The following is a 26,168-nucleotide window of genomic DNA, read 5'->3' on the forward strand; positions in this document are numbered from 1 at the left end:
AATAATCATTTATTACTATCAGTAGGCATTATTTTTAAACTTTGTTTTTGTTTTCAAAATACATTTGGTTTATTGAACAGATTTAAACTAAGTAGCATTGCTATAGGTTTGCAAGAACATAAAAGTAGAGTGAACTCGTTCTTTTGGTCGTTGGGAGTTTACACAGGTTTGGTTGAGCGTGGTTGCTCACATTTGTAGTGTCAGCACTGAGAGGGCTGGGGCAGGAAAGATCACACCAGAATCCAAACCATCTTGGCTACATAGTAAGTTGTAGACTAGTCTGGGCTGCACAGTAAGACCCTGTCTCAAAAACAAAAGTTCCGAGTCTGAAGGATAGTTGGTAGAAAATGAGGAGCGGGTACTTTAGACTCTTTTATGAGACTAAGTTTGGAGAAGGAAAAGAGAACTAATGGTTACTTGAGGAATTGGGTTTGAAGCATTTAAAATGATGCATGCATGTCGGGGCTGGAGAGATGGCTCAACAGTTAAGAGCACTGACTTCTCTTCCAGAGGTCCTGAGTTCAATTCCCAGCTACCACATGATGGCTCACAACCATCTGTAATGGGATCTGATGCTCCCTTCTGGTGTGTCTGAAGAGAGCGACAGTGTACTCACATACATAAAATAAGTAAATAAATCTTTAAAATGATGCATGTCTATCTTTGTGACCTAATACAATTAAATAACAAGAATTAAAATGTTAAATGTCAAGAACTAAGCTTTTGAGGCCAACAAGATGGCTCAGCAGGAAAAGACTTGCCATGAATCCTGACAATCTGGGTTTGATCTCTGGGTCAAAAAAAAAAAGGATTTTGAAAGTTGTCTTTTGACCAGTGGCATATACACATCACAAACACACCCTGCCTCCAGCAAATAGATTTAATAAACAAAAGAGACTATATTATACATTTATTTCCCTCAGAAAAAAACTTAGGCCTTGATGTTCCTGTTCACATCTAATGACACAGACTATTTTGGGCTTGTCCCTCATCTATTTTTGCTTATGATTGTGCCTTAGTATCATGTGGTACAGCCCTATGGTCTTATTCAAGACCTGACCCCCCCCCCTTTTTTTTCTCTAATATTTTACCTCCATCAACCACTATGTTATCTGTGTCTTCCAACCTTTCTTTGACATCTTTCTGATATAGTGGGGAATCTGTTCTGCAGAGAGGAACCTTGATAGGCAACTCTTCTTACTCTGTGTTCTTGGGTTAAGGAAACACTAGCCGTGTCTCTTCTGTCTTCAGTGGCTGCTTTTCATTCTGAAAGAGTGTCAGATTATTATAAGATGTATATTACAGTTAAAGGTAGTGATAGCATAATAACAAACATAGTAGGGTATATCATACAAGTATAGGTTTAGACTAATTAAATGGCTAATGGAAGTCATTGGAAAATGTCACTTTTCTTTGTTTTCTTTGTTGCATGCGTTCTCTGTTTTACTATAAAACATTCCCAGAACTGGAATTTTTGTTACAGGAACATTTTTATGTAGATAACAGAATTAAAATAGAAAACTAAGCCTGAATTAAATGTATACCCACTACAGGCTTGTTACAATGTCACAATCTATTTAATTCAGTTTAATAACGCTTGCTTGCTTGTTTAGTATCTGAAATCAGTACCCACCTTTCAGTGGAGTATAAAACTTTTATAAAATTTAGCGACCAAGTGAATATAAATGGAGGACTGGAAAGTCTTTTTTTTTTTTTAAGTAGTTTCAGTGATTATTTATGGCTTACATTTTGTGTGCTTTTTCTGAATGTTGCAGTGTATTACAAGAGCAATAGTGTTAAGAAAGATGCTGGATAATATGTATCTGGATGCTGGCAAACACCTTTAGTCCCAGGACTCACATTGAGTTTGAGGCCAGCCTGATCTATAGAGCAAGTTCCAGGATAGCCGGGACAACACAGAGAAACCTTGTCTCAACCCATATATTTTATATATATCCTGAGCAGTGGGCTTTGAGAACTGTCATCTTTGGGTGCTTACAATCTCAAACCTGCTCTTCTACACTAAGAGCGGGGAGCTGTATTTAAACTCACCAATCCAGATACCACCTTCTTGACTATTTCTGATCTTAATATAAAAATTAAATAGTAGTGTTTTAAAGAGGTGTTTGTTTAAAAGAAATTCTGAGTACTTAATTGAGGAAGGTCATTGAGACAGGTCAGCTTAGAACTGGACACACAGTCTGCATTAATGCTTGGATGGATGCTACCTGGTTGGATGATGGAGATGATTTGGTGGATCAAAATCTGTTTTAAAAAAATCTGTTATAAGGGAAATCTATTTTTAATTGAAATGCTTTTAGAAATTACATTCCAGTGAAGTTGTTGTATTTTCTATTAAAAATAAAGCAATAATTACTATCTCTCTAAAAGACCGTCTTAAGTGCTTTTGGTACATGAAATATATTTGTTTTGAGTGGCACTAAGTAAATATTTCTATTATTTTAAAATAGGAACTTTTAAATTATTTATCCAAAATTACAATATCTTAAGGTGGTTTCTATTTTATGTTTATTTGCTGAAAAATATCTTTGCATCTCTTCAGGTATATGTGAGATTAAGACCATTCTTCAGGGAATTCCTCGAACGAATGTCTCAGATGTATGAGGTAAATTTGCTTAAAGTAATTTTCCTGTGTATTTTATTTTATTCAATATAGTACTTATATTAGATCATGTATAATTGATTACTTCTTTTCCCTGAATTTGTAGATCATTCTTTTTACTGCTTCTAAGAAGGTGTATGCAGACAAGTTACTGAACATACTAGACCCTAAAAAGCAACTGGTCAGGTAAATTTAATTAAGAAATAGTACAAATGTCTGTCACTCATCTATGCAATTACATTGATTCTATTTCATTTTAATGGCCATTGGCAGTTGGCTACTATCTAGAGATTTTAGTATGTTCAACAGTAAATGAATTTTTTTCAAGTCCCACAACTCTTTAAAAGTTCCTAATTATGTAACTTCAGACAGACATTCCTTAATGGGTTCCAAAGTCAAATTATATTTATTCACTGTTACATCTATATCTTCATTTCTTTGGGAATTTCAGGGAGGGGGATGGGAGCGGGGAGGTGGTGGTGGTGGGAATCTTCACTGTGACCTGGTTTCACTGCCCTGTCTCTGAGATGATACTTGTTACACTGCCTTTGTGATGGCATAGAGAAGTAGAATGGAGGAGATTTAAGAGCAGATTTACCTCCTCCCATGTAAAGAATACTACATGCATCTAACTGGAGATTAAAATTGCCATAATCATTGAGGTTATTCTAATCTGGACTCTCTTCCTGTGCATGCCATTAACCAGCAGATGGTGTGTGTTTCTGGTTAGCCGGGACGCCTTGGGGGATTTTGAAAATCAATTCCATGATTTCTGTCACCTGAAGAGAGAGTGCTTTGCTCTGAGGTTAGGAGTGAGGCCAGCTGAGTGATGGAGAGTAGAGAAAGGGACTCAAGCCGCAGCTGTCACGCTGGGCATGGGGTCGAGTGTCTCCCGTATTGTCTTAGGTATACATAATTTTTTAAATATTTATGTATATGAGTACACTGCAGCTGTCTTCAGACACATCAGAAGAGGGCATCAGACCCTACCTATTACAGATAGCTGTGAGCCACCATGTGGTTGCTGGGAATTGAACTCAGGACCTTTGGAAGAGCAGTCAGTGTGCTCTTAACCACTGAGCCATCTCTCCAGCCCTTAGTTATAAATCTTAAACCTAGCTATCTTATTCCCAGACATAGTGGCAGATTCCTGTGAATGTTATGCCAGCTTGAGTTACACAGTGAGATGCTGTCTGAACAAACTCAAAACTTCTTTTATTGAGTGGTTGCAAGTACAGTAAAACTTTATTTCCAGTGAGCACTTACTTAGTTTTTTTAAACTTTGATCTTTAATTTTTAATTGAAATATCAGATAAGCAGCAAAGATTAAAAAAAACAGTATTTTCTATTTATTGAAGTATGCTGTAATAGATGCTCACTGTACCTAACATAATAAAACAATATATTTAGATTTGCTTTGAAAGACTATTCTAAACGATTTCTTTTACTGTTTTTATTATTCTAGCAATAGTCATAAGCAGAGCAGTCCTGGTGCTTTCGCAGTTTTCCTTTCTCTGGGGAAGAGCCATGCTTTTATACTGTGGTATAGCAGCTAGGTTTATTACAACCTACACACTTGGTAAACTTCAATTTATTCTATCAAATTGGATTTTGGAAAACTTAAGGAAAAAAAATGAACAGATTGGAATTTGTTGAAGTGCTCTAGAGTCCAGAACAGCCAGGGCTACAGAGAAACCTCATCTTGAAAAATCAAAAGTAGAAAAGAGGGAAAGAGAGAGAAAGGGGTGACTCGTGACTGAGAGTTCCTCTTTCTCACTACCACTCACACTGGACTTTTTAAATGAGTGGTGTGTGTTTCTTAACTGTTGAACTTGGACAGAGTATTGTGTAGAAAAGACTTTTTTTTTTTTTCTTTCTCCTGATTATCAAGATAGAGTTTCTCTCTGTAGCCCTGACTGGCCTCAAATTCACAGAGATCTACCTGCTTCTGTCTCTCAAATTCAGGAAATAAAGCTGTGTACCACCACATCTAGCTGAAAAATCCTTTCTTTCTTTTTCTTTTTAATTTTTAAAAATATTTATTTATTATTATATGTAAGTACACTGTAGCTGTCTTCAGACACAGCAGAGAGGGTGCCAGATCTCATTACGGATGGTTGTGAGCCACCATGTGGTTGCTGGGATTTGAACTCAGGACCTTCAGAAGAGCTGTCAGTGCTCTTAACCGCTGAGCCATCTTACCAGCCCCCAAAAATTCCTTTCTTGAAATTATAAAACTAAAAGAACAGACATGAGTAGTATATTGCTCATAAAAATTTGTTTAGGATTAGGAAGCAAGGACAAACTCAACTATTAAGGCAAGGGGTATGGCATTTCAAGGTGAAAGACCCATAAATCAATTATCAATAATATTTAGAGGATGATGTATTGATTATAAATGTGGATTGCATAATTTCTATAGTATGTATGACTCTAAAGCTTTTAATAGCTTCTAAAATGACAGAACTTTCTATTTAGATTGGTTATTAGTTTACATTTGTAATACTTAAACCTGTTTTTTTGTTGTTTTGGTTTGGTTTTTCAAGCCAAGGTTTCTCTGTGTAGCTTTGGTTGTTCTGGAACTCATTATGTAGACCAGGCAACTCAAGAGATCTGCCTGCCTCTGCCTTCTGAGTGCTGGGATTAAAGGAATTTACTACCACTGCCTGACGTCAGTCACCATTCTTTTGAAGCTCACCCCACCCTCCTTCCCTCTCCCCCAACCCCCATGTCTGTGTCTGTCTGTCTCTCTCTCTCTTTCTCTCTTTCTCTCTCTCTCTCACACACACACACACATACACACATTTTTCAACAATTGGGTGTTTGGGAAAAGTTGAAATGATGAAATGCTTTGACCACAGCAGCAAGCATCCTTTCTCAAAAACTATAAGGAAATTATTTTAATAATTTTTAATAAGAAAAATTATTTTAATTCCAATGCAAAGACATACCTTCTCATATTTTCTATTCTGGCATGTACTGGAATAGGGAGGCTGTGTGGTCAATGGTTAGAGCAAACGACTGGGAGCCAGGAGGATCCTGGGTTCCCAATACAGGGCTAAGGACAGACTTACTGTGATCTCGGACAAGTTACTTGTGTCTCAGTCCACCGAGTAGAAAATTGGTTACAAAGCTGACAACCAAATGCTGCAGCTGAGCTGACCTGAGCTTTCCTTACAACAACTTACAGTTTTAATTCATGACATTATAGTGTAAACCAACATGTTTTAAACCACTGTAATATTTGTTTTTTTTTTTTTAAGGTTTCAATAATTGCTATGAATTTTTATATTGAAACTAGGTCACAGCTTAGCCCTAGTATTTGTATTTCAGTTTGCTTCCTGAGAGAAAAGAATATTTAGAAAGTTTATAGTATATGAATATTTCTGTGTATGTGTGAAGATTTGTTTTTATTTTTGTTTAGGCACCGGCTTTTCCGTGAACATTGTGTTTGTGTACAAGGAAACTATATAAAGGACTTAAATATCCTTGGAAGAGATCTTTCCAAAACTATAATAATTGACAACTCACCACAAGCCTTTGCCTACCAGGTAGGAAGAAGATTCTTATCAAAATTCAGTTGGATAAAATATAAAGAAAACAACTGCTGCCAAGAAGAATATGATAGAAAAAAATGGGATTTTTCCGTGTACTTAGTTATTTTTTAGGATTAGAAATGCCAAAATAGATAAGTACTTATGAAAAATGTCTTCTACATGAAGTACAACATATATTAAGAAAATTTTATATAATCTGAAGATAGAATTAGAGGGTTGTAAATTATTTAATAGCATTTTGGTATTTTCTGAAATTATAGTTATAAACATGTTTGAAAACTAAAATGATCAATATTCTGGCCTATTGATGTAAATGATTTCAGGTATTTCCTTAGATGGTTTTAGGAAAGTTTTTCTGTTTTGTTAGTATTTTCTATAGTCTTGCTCTACCAGCTGTATCACTAAAGGACTCGTACTAGTTCATATTCATTTGTTTTGTTTTTTGAGACAGTTTCTCTAGCCCATATCAGCCTCAAACTCTGGAGGTCAGCCTGCTTCTGCCTCTTGAGAGTGCTGGGACAGAAGACACCACTCCTGGCCAGATATTTCTTTCTTAAAACCAGTGCTTTTCTCACCCTGAATTTGTACTTTTACTTGTACTTGTGAGTGATGGTGGGAAAATAGTAGGCTAGAGATTAAGCTTAGGGCACATAAGGGCAGCCTCAGCAACAGAGCAAGACTCTTCCTTAAAAAGAGTAGAACAGCGGCTACAGAGTGAGACTTTAAAAAGAGGGAGAGAAACCGAACAAAAGTAGGAAGGGCTTGGTCAGTGTGCAAGAGTTTGCACACATAGGCTTTCTGATAGTGTTTAGGTTGGAAATATCTCTTTAGTCCACGGTGACCAGCATTGGGCTAGTAACTTGCTTGAATGAATATTGCGGAAATGCTTTAGTGGGCTGTCATTGTTGATTAACTTTGTGTGCTGAAGAAGTCAGCCACACTGGACAGCCATTAGCTTCAGTTCAATCACTGAGCTCTTGCTCACATTATTGATTTGTCGGTGAAACCTTGGGAACATTTCTTTTCAGTGGAACTTTTACACCTGTAGTTATTTAAGTCTGTTTCTTTTTCCGAAGCAGGCTAGTGTAGTTAAAGAGAATTTAATTATATATTTATTGTTTTAGCTTTCTAATGGAATCCCTATAGAAAGCTGGTTTATGGATAAAAATGACAATGAACTCCTAAAATTGATTCCATTTCTGGAGAAGCTTGTAGAACTGGTAAGTATATCATCTATTTGATTTTTGTTGTTAGTTGAACTATATAGAACAAATTTTTATGTGTATTGGCTTTTAAAGTTAACAGTAAATGAACTCGGAAGACAAAGGCAGCAGATTGAAGCCAGCCTAGGTTGTATATGTTAATATATAACCTATAACATATAAAAAATGTATAAAAAGGCTAGAGAGATGGCTCAGTGGTTAAGAGCACTGACTGCTCTTCCAGAGGTCCTGAGTTCAAATCCCAGCAACCACATGGTGGCTCACAACCATCCATAATGAAATCTGATGCCCTCTTCTGGTGTCTGAAGACAGCTACAGTGTACTTACATATAATAAATAAATAAATCTTTAAAAAAATGTATAAAAAGAACAACAGAAACAACAAATAATTAACCAGTAGAAGATTGTGGTAGAGTGAAAGAGATTAGAGTTGTTTTTGTTTTTATTAATTTTTATTTCACACGTATTGGCTATTGTTCTGCATGCCTCTGTGAGGGTGTTGGATCTCCTAGAACTAAAGATTCAGACAGTTGTGATATGCCATGTCCTAGCAATTAAACATGGGTCCTCTGGAATAAACAGCCAGTGTTCTTAACCACTGAGCCAAGGTTAATAATAAGCAGTAAAAATTAAACTAGCCTTATTCTTGTATTGAAACAAAAGTTGTGAGTATTGTGGTATGCTTGGGTCAGTTGGTCCTAGCACTCAGGTGGTAGAGGCAAGAAGATAAGCTAAATTAGGTCAGTTTAACCTTTGTAGTGAGCTTGAGGTTAGCCTAAAGGAAACTCATCTCTCAAAAAAGTGTTCTATACAGTGTATTCTATTTGCATACCGAAAAGATAAAGTATATACAAGGCACTTGCAGCCAGTCCTCTGCCATTTGATGTACAAAACAGAGCAGTAGGACTGAGCACCCTGCAGCATAAGAGTGGGATTGGCCTTGCACTCTGAACCCCCAAAGGTGCAGACAGTGCTTTAGCATAAGTGCTTTAGCATAAGAAAGCCAAATCTTTTAAAAGTTTTTCTGTGCCAGGCAGTGAGAACACCTTTAATTCCAGCACTTGGGAGGGAGAAGCTGGCAAATCTCTTGAGCTTGAGTGAGGCCAGCCTCTGAGGGAGAGAGGAAGAGAGACAGATTGTCTGGTGAGGTGAGAAAAAACAACTACCTAGGAGACTAGTAACTTGGGAGTTCCTGGTGAACATATGATTTTGATTAGAACCAAAGAAATTTATTATCACCTGTAATTGCCAAGGTTCTGGCTCCGGGCACTGAGCCTCTAACGCAGCTGGTGTTCAAGGACGTTTGTTAGTGGCCTGGGAAAATAGGTCAAAAAAATGGTCAAGATGGGGTTTTGTTTTTCTTGATTGAGGCTCGCTCTTGCTCTGCAGTCCTGATTGGTCTGTAACTTATGTGTATTAGACCTGCCTGCAACTCTGAGAAATCTGCCTGCCTCTACTTCTTGAGTGCTACCATGCCCTGAAGGTCAAGATGTTTAAGCATCTTCCTTAAGTGATATGTGAGGAAAATAATAAAAAAGCCAGGAAGGTTGGACAGAGCAAGGACTGAGAAAAGGCTCCCTTCAAGGACTTTATAAGAGAAGCCCTCCCTTGGAGCCTGAGTTTTTAAAAGCAGAATAAATAATATCCTCTCCTGGGGAAAGGTAGCAGATTTAGTAATTTATAGCCTCACTCAGGGTTCTAAACCCTAGTCCTCACTGGCCACTGTTTCCTGTGGTGGACAGTTTTTAATTGTATTATAAATTATTAAAATGAGGCCTGTCTGATTTCACTGTTTCCTAGGTTTCTTCTTTTGTTTATAGGAATCGTTTTCTTGTCTGTGCATCAATTAATTCTAGAAAGTAGAATTTAATGGCACAACTCTTCACTGTTTTTACAAAAAGAAAAATGGAAAAAAAGCCTTGAGTCTAAATTTGGGGTTTATTTTATGTTTTATTCTAATACATAGTCAATCCTTCATAGCCCTTCTAGAGTGGACCAGTATTCCCCAGGATACCAATATCTACACATGCTCAAGTTCTTTAGAAAGTATAATCTGGTGTTTGCATATAACTTTCACATACCCTCCCAAATGCTTGAAATAATCTCTAAATTACTCACTAATATAGAACAGCTAAGTAAATAGTTAAACACTGTGCTATTTAAATGTTATAAGACCGTCTCATAGAAATTATGTGGCTTTTCAAAAGTAATCTTTTTTCCACACAGAATGAAGATGTCCGGCCTCACATCAGAGACAGATTTCGATTGCATGATTTGCTGCCCCCAGATTAAGTTCAGAGACTTGTCAGATCACTGAAGGGGGGGAGAGAATGCAGGACCCTTTTGGACTAAGACAAAAAACATTGCCATTACTGTTGAAATTTTGCATTTTTGTACCCCGTCTTGCTTTTCTTATCTTTGGTGCCCAATAATAATCAAGGGTTACAGAGAGAGACTATCTCGGATTGAACACATCCAGTGGGTAGGCTAAAACAGAAGCGTCTGTAGAATAGTACAACTCCAGTGAACTTTGTATGTACAGGGCATCTGCAGCTTATAAAGAATTCTGTTTCTGCCACCAGCAGTTTGACCTGTAGTTACACAGGATTTTATGATAATAACAGAGATGAAAGTGGACTTTCATTTTCTCTCTGTTTGGTGCTCTCAGTGGGTTTGTAGCCACTTTTCTGTTACTTTACTCTTCTCATTTCAACAGGAATGGCCAGTAAAAGTTGTTTTATTTTCCTGTTAAGGTTCATAACCTTTTTACATTTCTGACCTGTATTAGATTAGAATCTCATGATGCATTCCTTTTAGTTAAGGCGCTTCATAGTTTTCTGGAAATAGTCAATTTTTAGGTTTTTTTTTTTTAATTACACATTTGAATGGCCGTTTTCCTGCTTTGTCTGCCTGCATATTGTATATTTGTTTAAAAATATTCTCTACTTTTAGTCCATGTAAGTTTCATTTAAAAAATGCATTTATATTTTGTTCTGTAATATTCTACTGTAGGTGAAATCTTCAAAAATCAAGAGACTGGGTAGTTAAGAATATATGAATGACTAATAGTCAAATGATTTGAACCATTGTGATGACATGTATTCCAGATGGTAATATCTTGCAATGGCACACATTTAATGGATAAAGGTATACCTCAGACTTCACTGTGCTCACTAACCTTTGAGGAGAACGAGTTCAGTCACCTGTTGGGCTTGATTCAGTTACTGCTGCCTTTGGGTTTTCTCCAGGAATGAAGTATTCAGCACAGTGACTCAGTATTTTTACTTCGCATGGACTGGTAGTACCTCTGTTATGCTCCCAGTTACAATCAGTTTAAAACTCTGTGTAACAGTCTTGGTACCTAACAGTAGCTATGCATAATCCTGTGGCACAGTACACTCCCGGGCCACCAGTGCAGTTAATGTGCTCATAGTGGTTTTCTATGCTATATGAAAATAGTCGTCACGCCTTGGTTCTCTAATGCAGCTACCACAAGAGGTTGATATTTTTATAGTGGCGTGTAATCTCCTTTTCAGGAGGCTTTTTATGGAAGGTAGAATTTGTAAAAGTTAGTATGCTTTGCCTCTCAACTGCATTAACATGCCGCAGGCTCAGACTGTTTTTGTGTAAAGGATGTCAAAGAACGGCACTTTTTCTAAAGAGAAGTTTGATATTTTGTATGCTTGTTAAGAAAGTACAGTATTGGAAATTAAAGGTGGACAACTGATAACTGAGGAGTATGTCAGTTAATTTTTATGTATATTACCTGTTTACTTGTACAGCTTACTGTACAACGTACATGCAGCTTCATTTTCAAATGAATCCTTAAAATAAGGAAAGCTTTTTAGGAAAACATTTAATTTTTGTATTTTTGATTTTAAAGGCATGAGTTGTCAGTTTTCAGTGTATTAATGAAGATTTTAACTTTTCATCAGGTTGAGTGTTTTCTTACTATATTATCTGTTGTGTATGTAGTTAGCATATTGTGTCACTGAACTGTTTAAAAATCTAGCATGTAGAGCAAGCCTGTTTTGTGGAAAATCCTTATTCATTAAAAAAAATAATCATGGCAGATTTTCTGCAAAAAAAAAAAAAAAAAAAGCAAAAGCATTTGCAATTCAGATTTTTTTATTTTAAAAAAAAGGTATTTTGCTTGCAGGAACAATACTACAGATTCATTTTAATGAGAATCTTTGAAATGTATTTATCTTTAGGGCCCCTGGGCATCTTTATGCTGTTTGTCTTATGTCTTTCTTGAAATAAAATGTACATATGTTACCTTTACATATGCTCTTTCTCAAAATTGTGAACCTAGTTAATATCTTCTTGACCCCATCATTTTTATGCTTATAGAGCAAACCCCAAAACCTGTACAAGATTGAATTTTTGACATACATAATTGTTGAAAGCTTAATCAAGAATTACGTAAACAAAGTCTCGAAGCCCTTCCCACACTTAAAAGGGGAAAAACTTATACCATAGTGCCTGTGGGCACTTTAATAATAAAAAGCAGGCCCACGCTAGGAGAGCAAACTCCTGTACGTCCAGTAGGCAGCAAGTCAACAACAACACACTTGTGTAGAGTACATTGTGGGAAAGTTTACATGGCCTGAGAGTTGAGACCAAATTAAAACATTGTTTTTCCTATTATTTTGAGTAATTCTAAAATTGTTGATAACAAAATTTAAAGAAGATTATAAAGAAGTTAGTCGGCTTTTCATTTTAATAGGTTATCTTTCAATCATATCTTTTCTTTGTTGGTAGCTGTAGAACACTTCCTTTTAGTTAATTGGAGGTGTGTACTTTTTTAATTGAGATGTGCCCAACCTGTCAGTGCTCACAGCACATATGACTATAGTAAGTGCACGGGCCATGGGTCCATGAAGCACACAGCAAGCTACCTGTGTACACATTACAACTCTTAAGGACCTATTAAAATTGTGCTATTTCCAGTTATGAATGTTTGACTTTTAAGACATTCTTTTAAATATTTGTATCATTGTTAGAGGATATTCACTTGGTTGTATTTTTTAATCCCATGTAATATATGTAGTTGTGACCAGATTTACTACCATTTTTCTCTGGGTCCTAAAAGAGATCGATGACAATTCATAACCAGAAATTGTTTTATATTTGCTAGTATGTATATTTATTTATCCAATGGCTTTATTTGTTTCCCAAAATTGTTTTGGGACTTGTTGAAAGCATTGTGTAACTTCTATAAATGGCTATTTTCTTGTAACTGTCAGTGATATGGATGTGTACATTGTTTTTATATATATATATATATATACATATATATATTTCTGGGGTGGTTTTTTTTGTTGTTTTTTTTTTAAGGGTTGACTTTTTTGTTTTTAAGTTACCTTTTGCCAATGACTTTCTGTTAGCTTTTCCTTTCATTCAGCCTTCCAACAGAGCTTATTTTTATTATGTTGTCAACTTGCCTGTAAGAGAGACTTCATCTCATCAGTGAAGGCGGCATTTCATTATTCCTACAAGTCATACATCAAGCACAGACTCTTCACAGGATCACAGCTCTTCCACGTGTGTCAGTCACTTAAAGGACACTGAAGCCTTCACTCCTGTACTGATCCGATGGTGTTATACACTACATCACTAGCTAGTTAAGGTTTTCTGGCCTGACTTCTCTTCGTCTTCCTAGGTATTTATTTGTTACCTCTTTAAACCTTGTATGTCTAAATTAACTTAGAATAGTTACCCACCAAATAACTATGCCAAGAACTAGGAAAGAATGTTTATTTTATTTCCCCTTATAGGGGAAGAGTGGACTGGGAACAAAAATGTAAGGCCGAAAGGCCTTAGGTTATCACTCATTCACTTTCTTATTCCTCTCATGAGCTGTATTTGACTAAAGGTTTGGGGTTTTTTGTTTGTTTTTCAGTGCTGATGTATTTGATTATGTCATTGCTTTTCATGTCTTCCCTTGAGTTGAAAACCTGCTAGGAGTTTGCATAAAATACCTTAAAGTTCTCAGTAAGAACCACAAAACTCAGTACCTTATATTCAAATGCTACTTAAATTATTGAAATCCAAGTCACATTATTAGAATACATTTTCTTATTCATATTTGTTACCTTGAATTGAAATTCCATTGTAAATCAATTTAGTCGTTTAAAAAAGGATTTACGAGAGCAAGTTTATTCTAGCATATGGTTTTAATATTAGTATTTTAAGATATACAGTGACTACCAAACCTACCTGCTAATCAGAATTTCACTGAGGAGCTTTTTAAACTACGCAGCATCCTGAAGCTGGGGAAGCCACCTCGTACCTACAGCAGGCTTCAAGAGTTCTGTAGTTTTAAAGTTCTCCCAGTGATTTAAATAGACAACTTTGGTATATCCTGTCTTAAATAATGTGGTTTGAGAATAGGTTACAAAATTTGGCCAGCCATATCTATATCTCTGTCTCTCTCTCTCTGGTAGGTTTTTTTAAGTGCTGGGACCATATTTCACAGAACATATTCAAGATGCGTGGAGGAATGATGAAGATTGAGGCTACTGCTCATTGCCATTTTTGTCATTCATACTTTTAAATTAAGAGTTTGCATTTATAGAACTCTGAATAGCTGATCATTTACATAGCTGAAGGACATGTCCCTGAATGAGACCATTATATATATTAACTAAAATATTTCACTATTTTTTTATTTTATAAATCTTTGTAGAAATAAGCAATGAAATGCTACTTTCATCTTTTGAAATGGGATTTTTCAAGGTAGTGTCCTTTTGGCATTAAGGTAGGGGGGAGTTAATATTCTCTCTACTTATTTCCACATGAATCAATATAAAGTCGTGGACATTTCAAAATCTCAATTTAATTTCTACTTATTTACTATGCAGTATAGCCGTGAACAAGTAATGTAGATTTAGTTTTCTCATCTTCCAATGCCCTGATCACCCTACCTCACAGGGTTGTTGTGGGGATAAATAAAACTTTTATGGAAGTACTTTCTTTGATGACATTTTGTCAGCCTTCCAAAACAATGGAATTTTGAGCATTCTTCTCTTTTGTTTAACAAGTATTCAGGTTTTCACATTCTTTACTTTTGAACCTTAGCACATGCCTGTAAGGACTATAGACTGAGTCAAAGATCAGGAAAAAACAATACAGAAACAGGGTTGGGCCTACGAACCAAGACCAGACTCAGTGCAGTGTTGGCATTCTTGTATAACTACGATTATCATAAATACAAAACTTACATAAGTCAGGCCAGTCTAAAGGAATATAGAGCCACATCTATCCAGCTAAAGGTAGCATCTAGTTTTGAAACTACAAGGAAACTGCACCTTCCAGATTAATTCATATCCAGATAAATGTCACAGCTGGGGGTAGAATGCAGGTCTCTTAATTACTATCACCTAGTGTAATCTTAGCAATTACTGTGAACCAAGATGAAATAAAACATCTCAGGTCAGTTCACACAAGGAAGCTTGGTGAGAACTCTACATACAAGCTGACGGGTTATAATTTGAATTCACTTTCTGGAGCATGGTATTTTATCTGTAAAATGGGTGCACTGATAACTACCTCAGTCAACAGCACCGAGGGTACCCATGGTTGCTGAGAACTTGTGTGATATGAGTATGTTAGGAAATGGGTGACGATGGTGAAGGGCTGGAGATAGACCATGGTCTCAATACCTAGCATATGTGAGACCCTGGATTCAAACCTGTGCATTGCAAAGTACTGATCATAACCAGTGTGAACAGAGTAGGTCATGCAAAGGACTTGTCACGTTAGCCATCTTTAAAACAAAGGTGAGCCAGTCCTCAGAGCTTTCAGTAGCATATCTGTTTAACATATTACCCTTCCTAAAGATATTACTTTTAAAATACTATCGGGAAAGCTGCGGGGGGCGGGGGGGGGGGTGAGATTTAGGTCAGTGGTAGAGCGCTTGCCTAGCAAGCCCAAGGCCCTGGGTTCAGTCCTCAGGTCTGGGGGGAAAAAAAAGAAAGAAAGCAAAGTTGGGGATGTAGTTCATCAGTAGAATGCTTACCTGGCATGCATACAGCCCTGGCTTTGGAGTCTGGCTTGCTGTGAAACCATCATGGTGACAAACATCTGTAATCTCAGGTGGAGGCAAGGATCATCCTTGATTACATTACAGGCTTGGAGCCACTCAGATTCTGTCTCAGAATACTAATGCTGAAGATGTGGATTACTATCAGTAGTCTGCTTGTTTGGTGTATAAAGTCATGAGTTCTAGCCTTAATACCTAAAACTAAAAGTCCTTTCCTTACTGTTAGTCAACTACTAAACCAAAGATTTCTGTTTATAAAATTGACAACTGCCATAGCACTTCCTAGCCCTGGAGGCTGCCATTGGTTACTGCTGGAGAAGAGCTGCAGAGCTGGTCATTCAAGTCCCTGGTAAGAGTTTTCAAAGGGCAGGGTTGGTTATGGGGGGAGAAGACCAGCTAGGAGTTCTGAGACTGCACAAGCTCTGCTTGGTGGACCCACCTGGAGTGCCAGCACTTTGGAAGCAGATGGACAGTTGAGGACCATTCAGAGCTACAGAGCATTGGCTACAAGAGACCTTAAGAGCAATATTGTGTAACATGAGTATTCCCTTTCTTCCACTGCTGAAGGCTGCTAATGTCAGTTAGTAGTTGAGACTGGTTAAATTTGGGCACAGCCTGGCTTGCTGTCCGAATCTAGGAACTTTGAAGAAAGGCATGTTTGTTACTCTAGAGCATTCTGATAACCCAAAAAGGTGTGAGAGCTTGAGGCATATGCTTGCTCTCTACCAAGTGAGCTTCAGCCCCACTCCACACCCTAATGTTTATGTCATGTTTCTTGAGTGGATGTGGTTTGGGGTTAAAATGTAAAAAGTCAATTAGCTCTTTTCTGTATCAAATCAGAAATAAAACAATTTCAAATGACTCAGTAATTTTGGAATTTTGTAGGAGACAGTCTGTGTTACTCAATGTCTTAGTTAGGTTTTGGGATTTTTACTGCTGTGAACACCATGACCAAGGGCCACATTTAATTGGGGCAGGCTTATAGGTTCAGAGGTTCAAGGCATGGCAGCTAGACTAGCTTCCAGGCAACTAGGAGAGTGGTCTTAAAGCCCAGGCTTACAATGACACCATTCCTCCAACAAGGCCACACCCCCTAATAGCAGACCAATAGCTTATGGGGGTGGGGTGGGATTTCGTTTTTCAAGATTTGGGTTTTGGGTTTCTCTGTAGCCCTGGCTGTCCTGGAACTCACTGTAGACCAGGCTAGCCTTGAACTCAGAAATCCACCTGCCTCTGCTTCCCAGAGTGCAGGGATTACAGGCGTGCACCACTACCGCTGGCTTCATTGTATTTCTTATTATGCAGACTTTACTTACTATTATGAGTGGGCACATTCTATTTTTGACTCCAACTTTGTTACATCTTTCTACCAAAGCAACTAAGACCATCTATTAAAACATTCTTCCTAAAATTATTTGAATCAAATCTGGGATTCTATAGAATATTTAATTCATCAAAACAGAATTAATTCATGAAACTTTATCTTTATGTTGATCTGAAGGAAATCTGATGAATAGGGTGAGCTAATGCTCAGGGATTATTATTTTATTTAATAATGACCAGAAAAGCATATCAGCTTCAAGAAGCCATCCTGAGATGAAGTCTCTGGAACTGCCATGGAGCTCACCCATTGTAGGCCATGCAAACATGGTGGACCACCTCCAGGGAGGCCACCTGCTAGCCTTAGCCTATGCCACATGGCTGCTGACAATATTTGACGTCATTTATTCTGCTATAGCTTTAATAACAGTGACTCCTTGAGCTGGGAGTGTTGACACATGCTTGTAATCCTAGCTCTAGCGGTGGGTGGGGTGGGGGACCTGTGGTAAAAGGGTTATCCGAAGTTTAGGGACAGATTAGGCTATATAGCTGTTCCAAGCCCTTACCTCAAAACAACAAAAAAATAAAATAGCCCAAGGGAAGAGTTATTTCGTTCTGTAGTGTTAGAGATCAAATTCATATAAAATTGATATTTTATAAGTCTATAGAACAAGCCGGGTGGTGGTGGCGCACTCCTTTAATCCCAGAACTTGAGAGGCAGAGGCAGACTGATTTCTGAGTTCGAGGCCAGCCTGGTCTACAGAATGAGTTCCAGGACAGCCAGGACTATACAGAGAAACCCTGTCTCAAAATCCAAAAAAAAAAAAAATCTGTAGAATAGGAATACAGTCAGTGTTCTATATCCATCAGTTACTCGTTCATTTTTTTCAAGCTTCTGATTAAAAATATTGTACCAAAGTTGTAGACTTTACCTTTATCTCTTAATGATAAAGTATAATCACATGACATTTTCATGTTGTTTGGGTATTATAATACAAAGGTAATTGTAGAGTATGGGCAATGGTATAGTCTCATTCAGTTCTACGCATTTTTATATAAAGGGCTTGAAAAACCCTTTATACATTTTGCTACCTGTGGGCTGGAGAGCCAAATCAATTTTCCAGATAGGGAGATGACTGTGCTGTTACCCTTTATTTAAGGGTTCCCCAAGAGCAGTGGTTCTAGACCTTTCTGCTGCTGTGGCCCTTTAATACAGTTTCTCATGTTGTGGTGATCCCGAACCATACAATTCTTTTTTTACTACATCGTAACTAATTTTGCTTTGGTTATGAGTCATAATGTAAATATCTCTGTGAAAAGGTTGTTCAGCCCCTGAAAGGGTTTCGACCCACAGGTTGAGAACCACTATCCTAGAGGGTGCAATGAACAGGATAGTCTTTAAGGACTAAATAAAGGCCTCAGCAGAGATTTAGACACTCATTTCCTTGTGTGAAAAACAGCATGCCCAGTTTTATAGATAAATTCCCCTGGCTGTCCTGGAACTCACTCTGTAGCCAGGCTGGCCTCGAACTCAGAAATCTGCCTACCTCTGCTTCCCAAGTGCTAGGATTACAGGCATGTGCCACCACTGCCCTGCTATAGATAAATTCTTTTTTTGTTGTTGAGGGGGTTGGGATTTGGTTTTTTTCGATCCCTGGTTTCTCTGTATAGCCCTGGCTGTCCTGGAACTCACTCTATAGACCAGGCTGGCCTTGAACTCAGAAATCCGCCTGCCTCTGCCTGCCAAGAGCTGGGATTACAGGAGTGCACCACCACACCCGGCTCGATAAATTCTTAATGTACTGAAAATGTTACCAATGCTACATGCTTACACACTGAATATGTTTTCCATAGTACCTTGAGAGGTCTAATCCTGCCACCTGGCTCTAGAATTGCCCTGGGCATGCCTGTGAGGGATCAGGCAGATTAGGTTAGCAGAGGTTAGCTTATGTTAGCCTGACCTTTGGGCAGCACTACTCCATGGGTTAGGGTCTTGGACTGAATAAAAAGACAAGCTGCTTATACACCCTCACAGCTCTGCTTCCTGTGGCCACTGAGGTAACCAGCTGCCCCCCTACTCTTGCCAATATACTGTTCCTGCCTTGGACTGCATCCCCTGGAGGTACAAACCAGACCCTTAAATTGTTTAACCAGGCATTTTGTCCCAGCAATGAGTAAAATAATACACACCTTGGCGCCTCCAAACCCATTTTTAAAATACTGATTTCTGAGTCTCATGTAATACAGGCTGGTCCCAAGCATGCTGTGTTGCTGAGCCTGATCAGCTTTGTACTGCAGTCCTCCAGCTCCACTCTCCAAGTGCTAGGGTTAGAGGCGTGCTCTATTGCAGTTCTCAACCCATGCTTGAAACCTTTCTTTAGGGGGTCAAATGACCCTTTCACAGGAGGTCGCCTAAGACCACAGCTGTACTGGCTGGTTTTATGTCAATTTGACACAGGCTGGAGTTATCACAGAGAAAGGAGCTTCAGGTGAGGAAATGCCTCATTTTCTCAATTAGTAATCAAGTGGGGAGGGCCGGCCCCTTGTGGGAGGTGCCATCCCTGGGCTGGTGCTCTTGGGTTCTATAAGAAAGCAAGCTGAGCAAGCCTAGGGGAAGCAAGCCAGTAAGGACCATCTCTCCAGGGCCTCTGCATCAGCTCCTGCTTCCTGACCTGCTGCGTTCCAGTCCTGACTTCCTTTGGTGCAAAGTGGAAGAGTAAGCTGAATAAGCCCTTTCCTCCCCAACTTGCTTCTTAGTGGTGATGTTTTGGGCAGGAAATAGAAACCCTGAGTAAGACAGTAGCTAAACATGTTTATATTACAACCTTTAACAGTAGCAAAATTACAGTTACAAAGTAGCAATGAAAATAATTTTGTTTGGGCATCATCACCACATGAGCTCAGGTCTGGTTTAATATGGTGTTGAAGATTGAACATGCTAGCCAAGCACTCTAAACACCTAAGCCACACTCCTGGACTTCAACACCAATTTTTAGTTTCAGAGAGTGTCTCAGGTATCCCAGGCTGGTCCTGAACTTGCTATGTAGCTGAACATGACCTTGAACTTCTGATCCTCTTACTGGACAAAACAAAAGAAGAAAGAAAATTTAAACAACAAAAACAAAAAGGGCTAGAGAGATGGCCTATTCCAGAGGTCCTGAGTTTAATTCACATCAACCACGTGGTGGCTCACAACCATCTGTAATGGGATCTGATGCACATTTCTGGTGTGTACTCATATCAATAATAATAATATTTAAGACAAAAAACAATAAACCTCTGATCCCCTATTCCACTAGGTCCTGAAATTATAGGTGTGCACTTCCACGACTGTTTTATGTAGTCCTAAGGATCCAGTCTGAACTCAAGGCTTTGTGCATAGTGAGCCCCCTCCCCTTTATTTTTTTGTGTGTGTGACTTTTGCCTGCTTGTATGTCTGTGCACCATATTCGGTGGTCAGATCCTGAGGACTGGAGCTACAGGGAGTTGTTGGCCACCACTGAGTACAGCAGTGGAACCCAGGCCTCTCCATGGCCAGGTCACCTATGCAGCCCTTAAAGCTTAAAATCGCAAGTAGCTTAAGCCTTGAAGTTAACTTCAGAACCAAGTAGTTGGTGTGCCACATAATTATTTGATAAAGGAATGAATGATCCCGTATTTCAGAATTTGAACTTCTAATCCCAGAAAATTGATTTTGTGCATCTGGAATTGGTGACACTCAGGGAAATAGGTTCATACTACACAGAGTCAGTAAAGTCTAAATCTCAATTTTATTCATTTTCAGTAAGAAATCACAACTAGATCCCTACTTATTGAACAGTATTAGAGAATAAGTCTAACAAAAACATTTTTTTCTTTTGTGTGTGGGAGTAACTCTGATAGCCCTGGCTGGCCTCAATCTATGTAGCTGAGGTTGATCTTGAACTCTTGATCCTTCTGCCTTCAGTATTCTGCTACCACACCCAGCTACTGAAAGAGTGTTATAGCTAATATCTAGCTAGTTAACAGGATGGTATCACTTCCACTAGATAAATACCCGTTAAAGTCTGTTGGTCAGGGGTATAGCGTGTGTGTGTGTGTGTGTTACCAGCAAGCACTCATGAGTCCTAAATTCAATATATCTCAGCTTAACTTCTCTGGTGACAAATACTTGGTCTTACCCTCCCCATATTTCATCCCTCTTTAGTTAACATAAAAAAGACTGTCATCATTTCCAGACAAGTGAGAGTAGGCGTACTTAGAGTGTTTTTGTAGCAGACATGTGGCCCTGGGTTTGATTTGTACATAGAGCAGCAATGCTGACTCACTGCTCAGCTAATTATTTGGACCGAGCATCCTCTTAGCCACTTTTTACAAGTTCAAAATACAGATTCAGCACCTCCAGTTTATATAAAAACACCTGCTGCTCCAGGCGTCAGCTCTAATAATTTTTATTTTAGGTTACCTTTCATGAAGCACAGATTTTTTTCCTGGACATGAAACAAACCTAGTTCGTTCCCCCCGCCCTTTGGTTTTTGAGGTGGGATGTCACCACAGCACAAGGCTGGGCTGGAGTTCCCTGTGTCACTCCAATTGCCTCAGACACCATGCCCAGTTAAAAGGTCCCAGTTCTGCAAGGATATCTACACATAAAGTCACTTAAGTGCTTGCTATGTACAGCAAGGTGCAGGCCTATAAAGGTGTCATTGTTGCCTTACTGTGTATGAAGATTTTTAGCTGAGATCAAGAAACCACAGGAAAGGCACTGGTGTTTAAAAGAGAACAGATGTCTTAACCCCCACAGAAGAAAGGTGAAGAAATTATCAAGCGGGTTTGTGGCCCTACCCATAGCCACCAATTCCCAGGTTCTAGGAACTCAAGTTGCACATTCTGACGTTTTGGGAGAAACAATCTTTAGTTACTTCACAACAATTCCACAGAGATGTTTTAAAATAACTTGATTTTCACAGATTTGAAGACTGGTGAGGTTAGTCGGACCATTTTTGCTTAATTCCAGAATTGTGTTCAAATGTAATTTAGAAAGAAATAATCTAAGACTTAGTTTAGTTTAGTTTATACAAGATGGTTTCTTCAAACCTGTGTGTGGCAGCTAAGCTGGAATAGTCATGGTCTGGCTGAATGTTTCTCCTTATATAGCTTCTCCACATAGTTAACTTGGGATTTCCTCAAAGCATGGTGATCTCTTCTGACCCACACCTTTAATCCTAGCACTTGGTAGACAGAGAGAGGCAGGTGGATCTCTGTGAGTTTGAAGCCAGCCTGGCCTACAGAGCCCATCCAGGACAGCCAGGGCTCATTATACAAAGAAACCTTGTCTTGAAAAAACAGAAAGGGGGGGGGGATCTTTATGTGAGTTGGTTATGGCGATGCATGACTGTAATCTAAATAGTTAGGCAACAGAGGAAGGAAGAATGGTATAGTTCAAGGCTCTTCTCCAGTTAGTGAGTGAGTTTGGTGCCAACCTGGTCTATGAGAGACCCAGTCTCAAGAAAACCAACGACAAACTTCTTAAATAGGAGACAAAATCTACAAGAGTACTCTAAGAACAGGTAGGTTCCAGGTCACCTTATGGCTTAGGATTTGGTGTTTCTGTAAATTCAATAGTTCAAGAAGAAACCATAAGGGTTCAGATTCAAATGAAGATAATCACTTAAGGCTTAAATGCTGTTGCCTGGGGAGTCAACACTGGAAGGATTTACCACACATTTGGCATTGGTACTGGGTTGCTCACACCCTATTCATAGGTCCCAACTATATGATCTAGCTTGATCACATACTATTTGGAAGGCTTGTTGGAAACTGGTAAGAGGTGCACAAAACAAGGGTCCCTGTGCTCCAGGTCCAGTGGATTTAGTTACTCTCCTACGTCTCTAGATCTGCTGGGTGGTAATGAGCTGTGGTCAAACCGTAGGCACGGCTATCTGTTGCTGTATACTCCAGCAATCTCCAGAGAGTGACTACACGTTTTCTCATATACACAGCTAAGGAACTAGGTCAGTAAAAGCAGAGCATCTGAGTTACTAGAAGACCATGCCACAGTCCAGAGTATTTTACATTTACATGTATAGACATAGATTCGGAATGTAAAAACAATCCAAAGAATAGTAAACATCTCTTTGAGATCTCTGTGGTCAAACAATTTTTCCTGTATTCTTTATTGTAAGAAGGATTCATAATTGAGTCATTTTTAAGGCGAATTACTGAGCATTCACTATGTGCTAGGTACTGGGAAGAGGGCAGCAAAGAAAATAGAGAACTACATATCAGAGGCAGGAGGATGAATCTAGAGTGAATGTCAACAATTACTTAGCAAGTTCCAGGTCTAAGACCTTGTTCATGCCCCTTCCCTACCTCACGATAACAGGAAACAGGCAAGAGACCCATGCTTCAGATAGAAAACAGGACCATCACAGAGGGACTGTGATGACAAACCCAGAAAACAGATGAGCAAGTGTGCTATCACACTGGTTACATGCTGCCAGGGGCCGTGCTTGGGGCCTTCTGCATGCTAGGCAAGCACTCAACCAACTGAGCTTTAATGTGAAGGAGGAGAAGCCATCCATGCAAAGTGTAGGAAGAGCACTATAGTCAGAAATACTATTGACTCTAAAGCACCGAAAGGTAGCCTCAGCAATGAAGGGAACAAGGGAGGGAGGTGGGGGATGATGGAGGCAGAGGGAAGGAGAGACAGTAATGGGAGAAAAAGATAAAGAAAGGAGACCCACTGGGGCTGGTGAGATGGCTCAGCTGTTAAGAGCACTGACTGCTCTTCTGAAGGTCCTGAGTTCAAATCCCAGCAACCACATGGTGGCTCACAACCATCTCCTAATGAGATCTGACGCCCTCTTCTGGTGTGACTGAAGACTTAACAATAAATCTTTGGGCTGGAGTGAGCAGGGCCAGAGTGAACAGAGGTTCTGAATTCAATTCCCAGCAACCACATGATGGCTCACAACCACCTGTACAGCTACAGTGTACTTGAATACATAATAAATAAACCTTTAAAAGAAAGGGGACCAGCATATGTGTAAAGTAGGACGGCCTATGCTATTGACCAGGAAAAGAGGTCATTTTCCTGTCCCAAAACTTTCATTTTGGGACAGGGTCACACATAATCCAGGCTGCCCTCAGACTTACTATGTAGTTAAGTATAGCTTTCTTTTCTGAACACCCTGCCTCTACCTCCTGAGTGCTTAGGGTTACAGGTGTGTGCCATGCATCATTTATATGGTGCTAAAGATAGAATTTTCTTCAGCTTTGTACATAACCGGGCAAGCACTGTGTCAGCTACGTTATACCCACAGGCCAAAAAGTTGAGGTTTTTCTAAAAATACAAAGTTATTAAAAATATTTTACTTGGAAGGAAGCAATGTTATTTACTATTTATTCAGACAGGTTGGCCTCAAACTTGGGATCTTTTGACTTCTTCATCAAGGGATGGAATACAGGCCTGAATCACCACCACACCTGGTATAAATTGCATTTTCAAGTTAGCATACTGTTGTGTGGGAAATAGATTGTGGAGAAAGAAAGGAAGATGGAATACCAGTTGGAAAATTACAAAAAAATATTCAGGTAGTAGTAGTTTTTCAACTTCAATGATGGAAACAGAGCTACAAACTCTGGTAACAAATGGAATATTCAGGGGGTCAGCGTGGGCAAGAAATGAGGGACAGCTCTCAGGTCTTCATTTGGGCATCTCAGTGAGTGTCACCACCACTCAACCTCTTAGGATGTAACCTTTTCCTCCTCTGACTTTCAGTCCCTACTTTAGGGCTCTGCACAGAAACACATCAATGGGATGCATATAACAAAAGAGAATTTAAGGAATTTAGATCACACAGTTATCCAAAACCTTCAGGGCAGGCAAACAAGATAGAGATCCAAGGGGCATCTAATGCTGTGGTCTGGAGGCATAAGTCTTCCTTCCTAGGGTCTTGTCTGAATTTGGATTCATGACTGGATCAACATGTATTACAATGCTTTACTCAACTTTTTGATCTAAAATGTTAATCACATCTAACATTCTCAGCAACTAGACTGATGTTTAACTAAGAACTAGGGGACATGGGTACCACACACAGTCTAGTTAACCATAAAGCTAATCATCCTACTGCCTTTGACTTTTTTAAAAATTTTATTTTTTAAAAAATAAGTACACTGTAGTTGTCTTCAGACAGCCCAGAAGAGGGCATGAGATTTCTTTATGACTGCTGGGATTTGAACTGAGGACCTTCAGAAGAACAGTCAGTGCTCTTAACAACTGAGCCATCTCCCCAGCCTGCCTCTGTCTGGCATTTAAGTAGTTTCCAGACTGGTTCCTTCCTCTCCATTGTCACTGGCTCAACCTGGTCTTGAATTCTTCTCACTGAATTAACTCATTTCAGTTGGAAATGGTATAGCTCAGTGGTAATGCAAGGAATGCAGAGGCTCTTGGTTTTATTCCATACTTATGTATTAGGTACTTTGCCAAATTATAAATGGATACTTTCTTTATAGAGCATCACCTCTTAACAATACTGTAGAACATTTCTTGAAAGACCACCTTATAAGTTTACTTGTAAACAAAAAATACACAAGAAACGGAACTAATAAGAGAATTGCTGATCTGTGTCTATCTTTTTAAGACTTAAAAACTAAGCCAAGTGTGCTGGCTTATGCGTTTAATCCTAGCACTTGGGAGGCACCAGCTGGTGGATTTCTGAGTTCAAGGCCAGCCTGGTCTACGGAGCAAGTTCCAGGACAGTCAAGGCTACACAGACAAACTTGTCTTTAAAAAACAAACAAAAATCTTTTAAAACTATGAATATATTGGAAAATCAGACAATATCTAAACTAGCCGGCACCTTAATGTCCTTACAGGGAAGCTCAGTACCAAAGGGGGAAAGAATTTCGCCCCTTTTAAACTCAGTTTACCTGTTCGATTGCACTCAGTCAGATGAGCAACACAAACATTCTACCAGAAGTGCACCGAAGCACAAGTCACTTGGTTTCTCAAACTCCAACTTCACCAGTACCTACCGCCGGCAGGAAACTCCAACTTCCGTCGTCGTTAATGCTACCTTTTTACATCCAACCTCATAATGCTACTTTTTGTTGCAGCCATTGCACTGTGTCGAAATCTGTTTACATAACTATTTTGCTACTGTGTTGAGGACAAACTAGAATAGACACCTGCCACGGACCACGGAACTCCGAAATGTTTTCACCAAAAGAATCACCGTGCTGGGCTCCAGGTGATCACAGGAAGAGAAAACCTGGGAGACTTGGGGTAGACTTCGATCTCCGTGCCCGAAAGCTAGGAGGCCTTGGAAGATCAGCCAGGTCTACTTCCTCCTCACTGCGCGCCGGCTGGCTCCCAGTCTATCAGCGCTAGAAGATACACTCGCCAGGCGAGC

At 39.0% G+C, this 26,168-nt stretch overlaps 1 protein-coding gene and 1 long non-coding RNA gene across 4 annotated transcripts in view; one reads left to right on the forward strand and one right to left on the reverse strand.

Moving 5' to 3' along the window:
* Ctdspl2 (CTD small phosphatase like 2) overlaps positions 1-14,386 on the forward strand; it is a 58,210-nt gene extending 43,824 nt beyond the window's left edge. For 2 of the 3 annotated variants that reach the window (XM_052183416.1, XM_052183415.1), the window contains exons 9-13: positions 2,564-2,626; positions 2,730-2,809; positions 6,048-6,174; positions 7,305-7,400; positions 9,630-14,386. In XM_052183416.1, coding sequence (XP_052039376.1) covers positions 2,564-2,626; positions 2,730-2,809; positions 6,048-6,174; positions 7,305-7,400; positions 9,630-9,695 — 432 coding nt within the window. In that variant the 3' untranslated portion in view covers positions 9,696-14,386. The remainder of the gene's footprint in view (positions 1-2,563; positions 2,627-2,729; positions 2,810-6,047; positions 6,175-7,304; positions 7,401-9,629) is intronic. The other variant, XR_007977928.1, reaches the window with a different exon arrangement.
* On the reverse strand, positions 1-26,152 carry LOC127685817 (uncharacterized). Its single transcript, XR_007977929.1, has 3 exons — positions 25,792-26,152; positions 8,643-8,717; positions 1-1,266 (listed from the first exon to the last, which is right to left on the reverse strand). It is a non-coding gene; the product is annotated as an uncharacterized LOC127685817 (long non-coding RNA).
* Positions 26,153-26,168: the final 16 nt, after the last annotated feature.

This window comes from Apodemus sylvaticus, chromosome 5 (assembly GCF_947179515.1).
Source record: "Apodemus sylvaticus chromosome 5, mApoSyl1.1, whole genome shotgun sequence".
NCBI classification, from domain to species: domain Eukaryota; kingdom Metazoa; phylum Chordata; class Mammalia; order Rodentia; family Muridae; genus Apodemus; species Apodemus sylvaticus.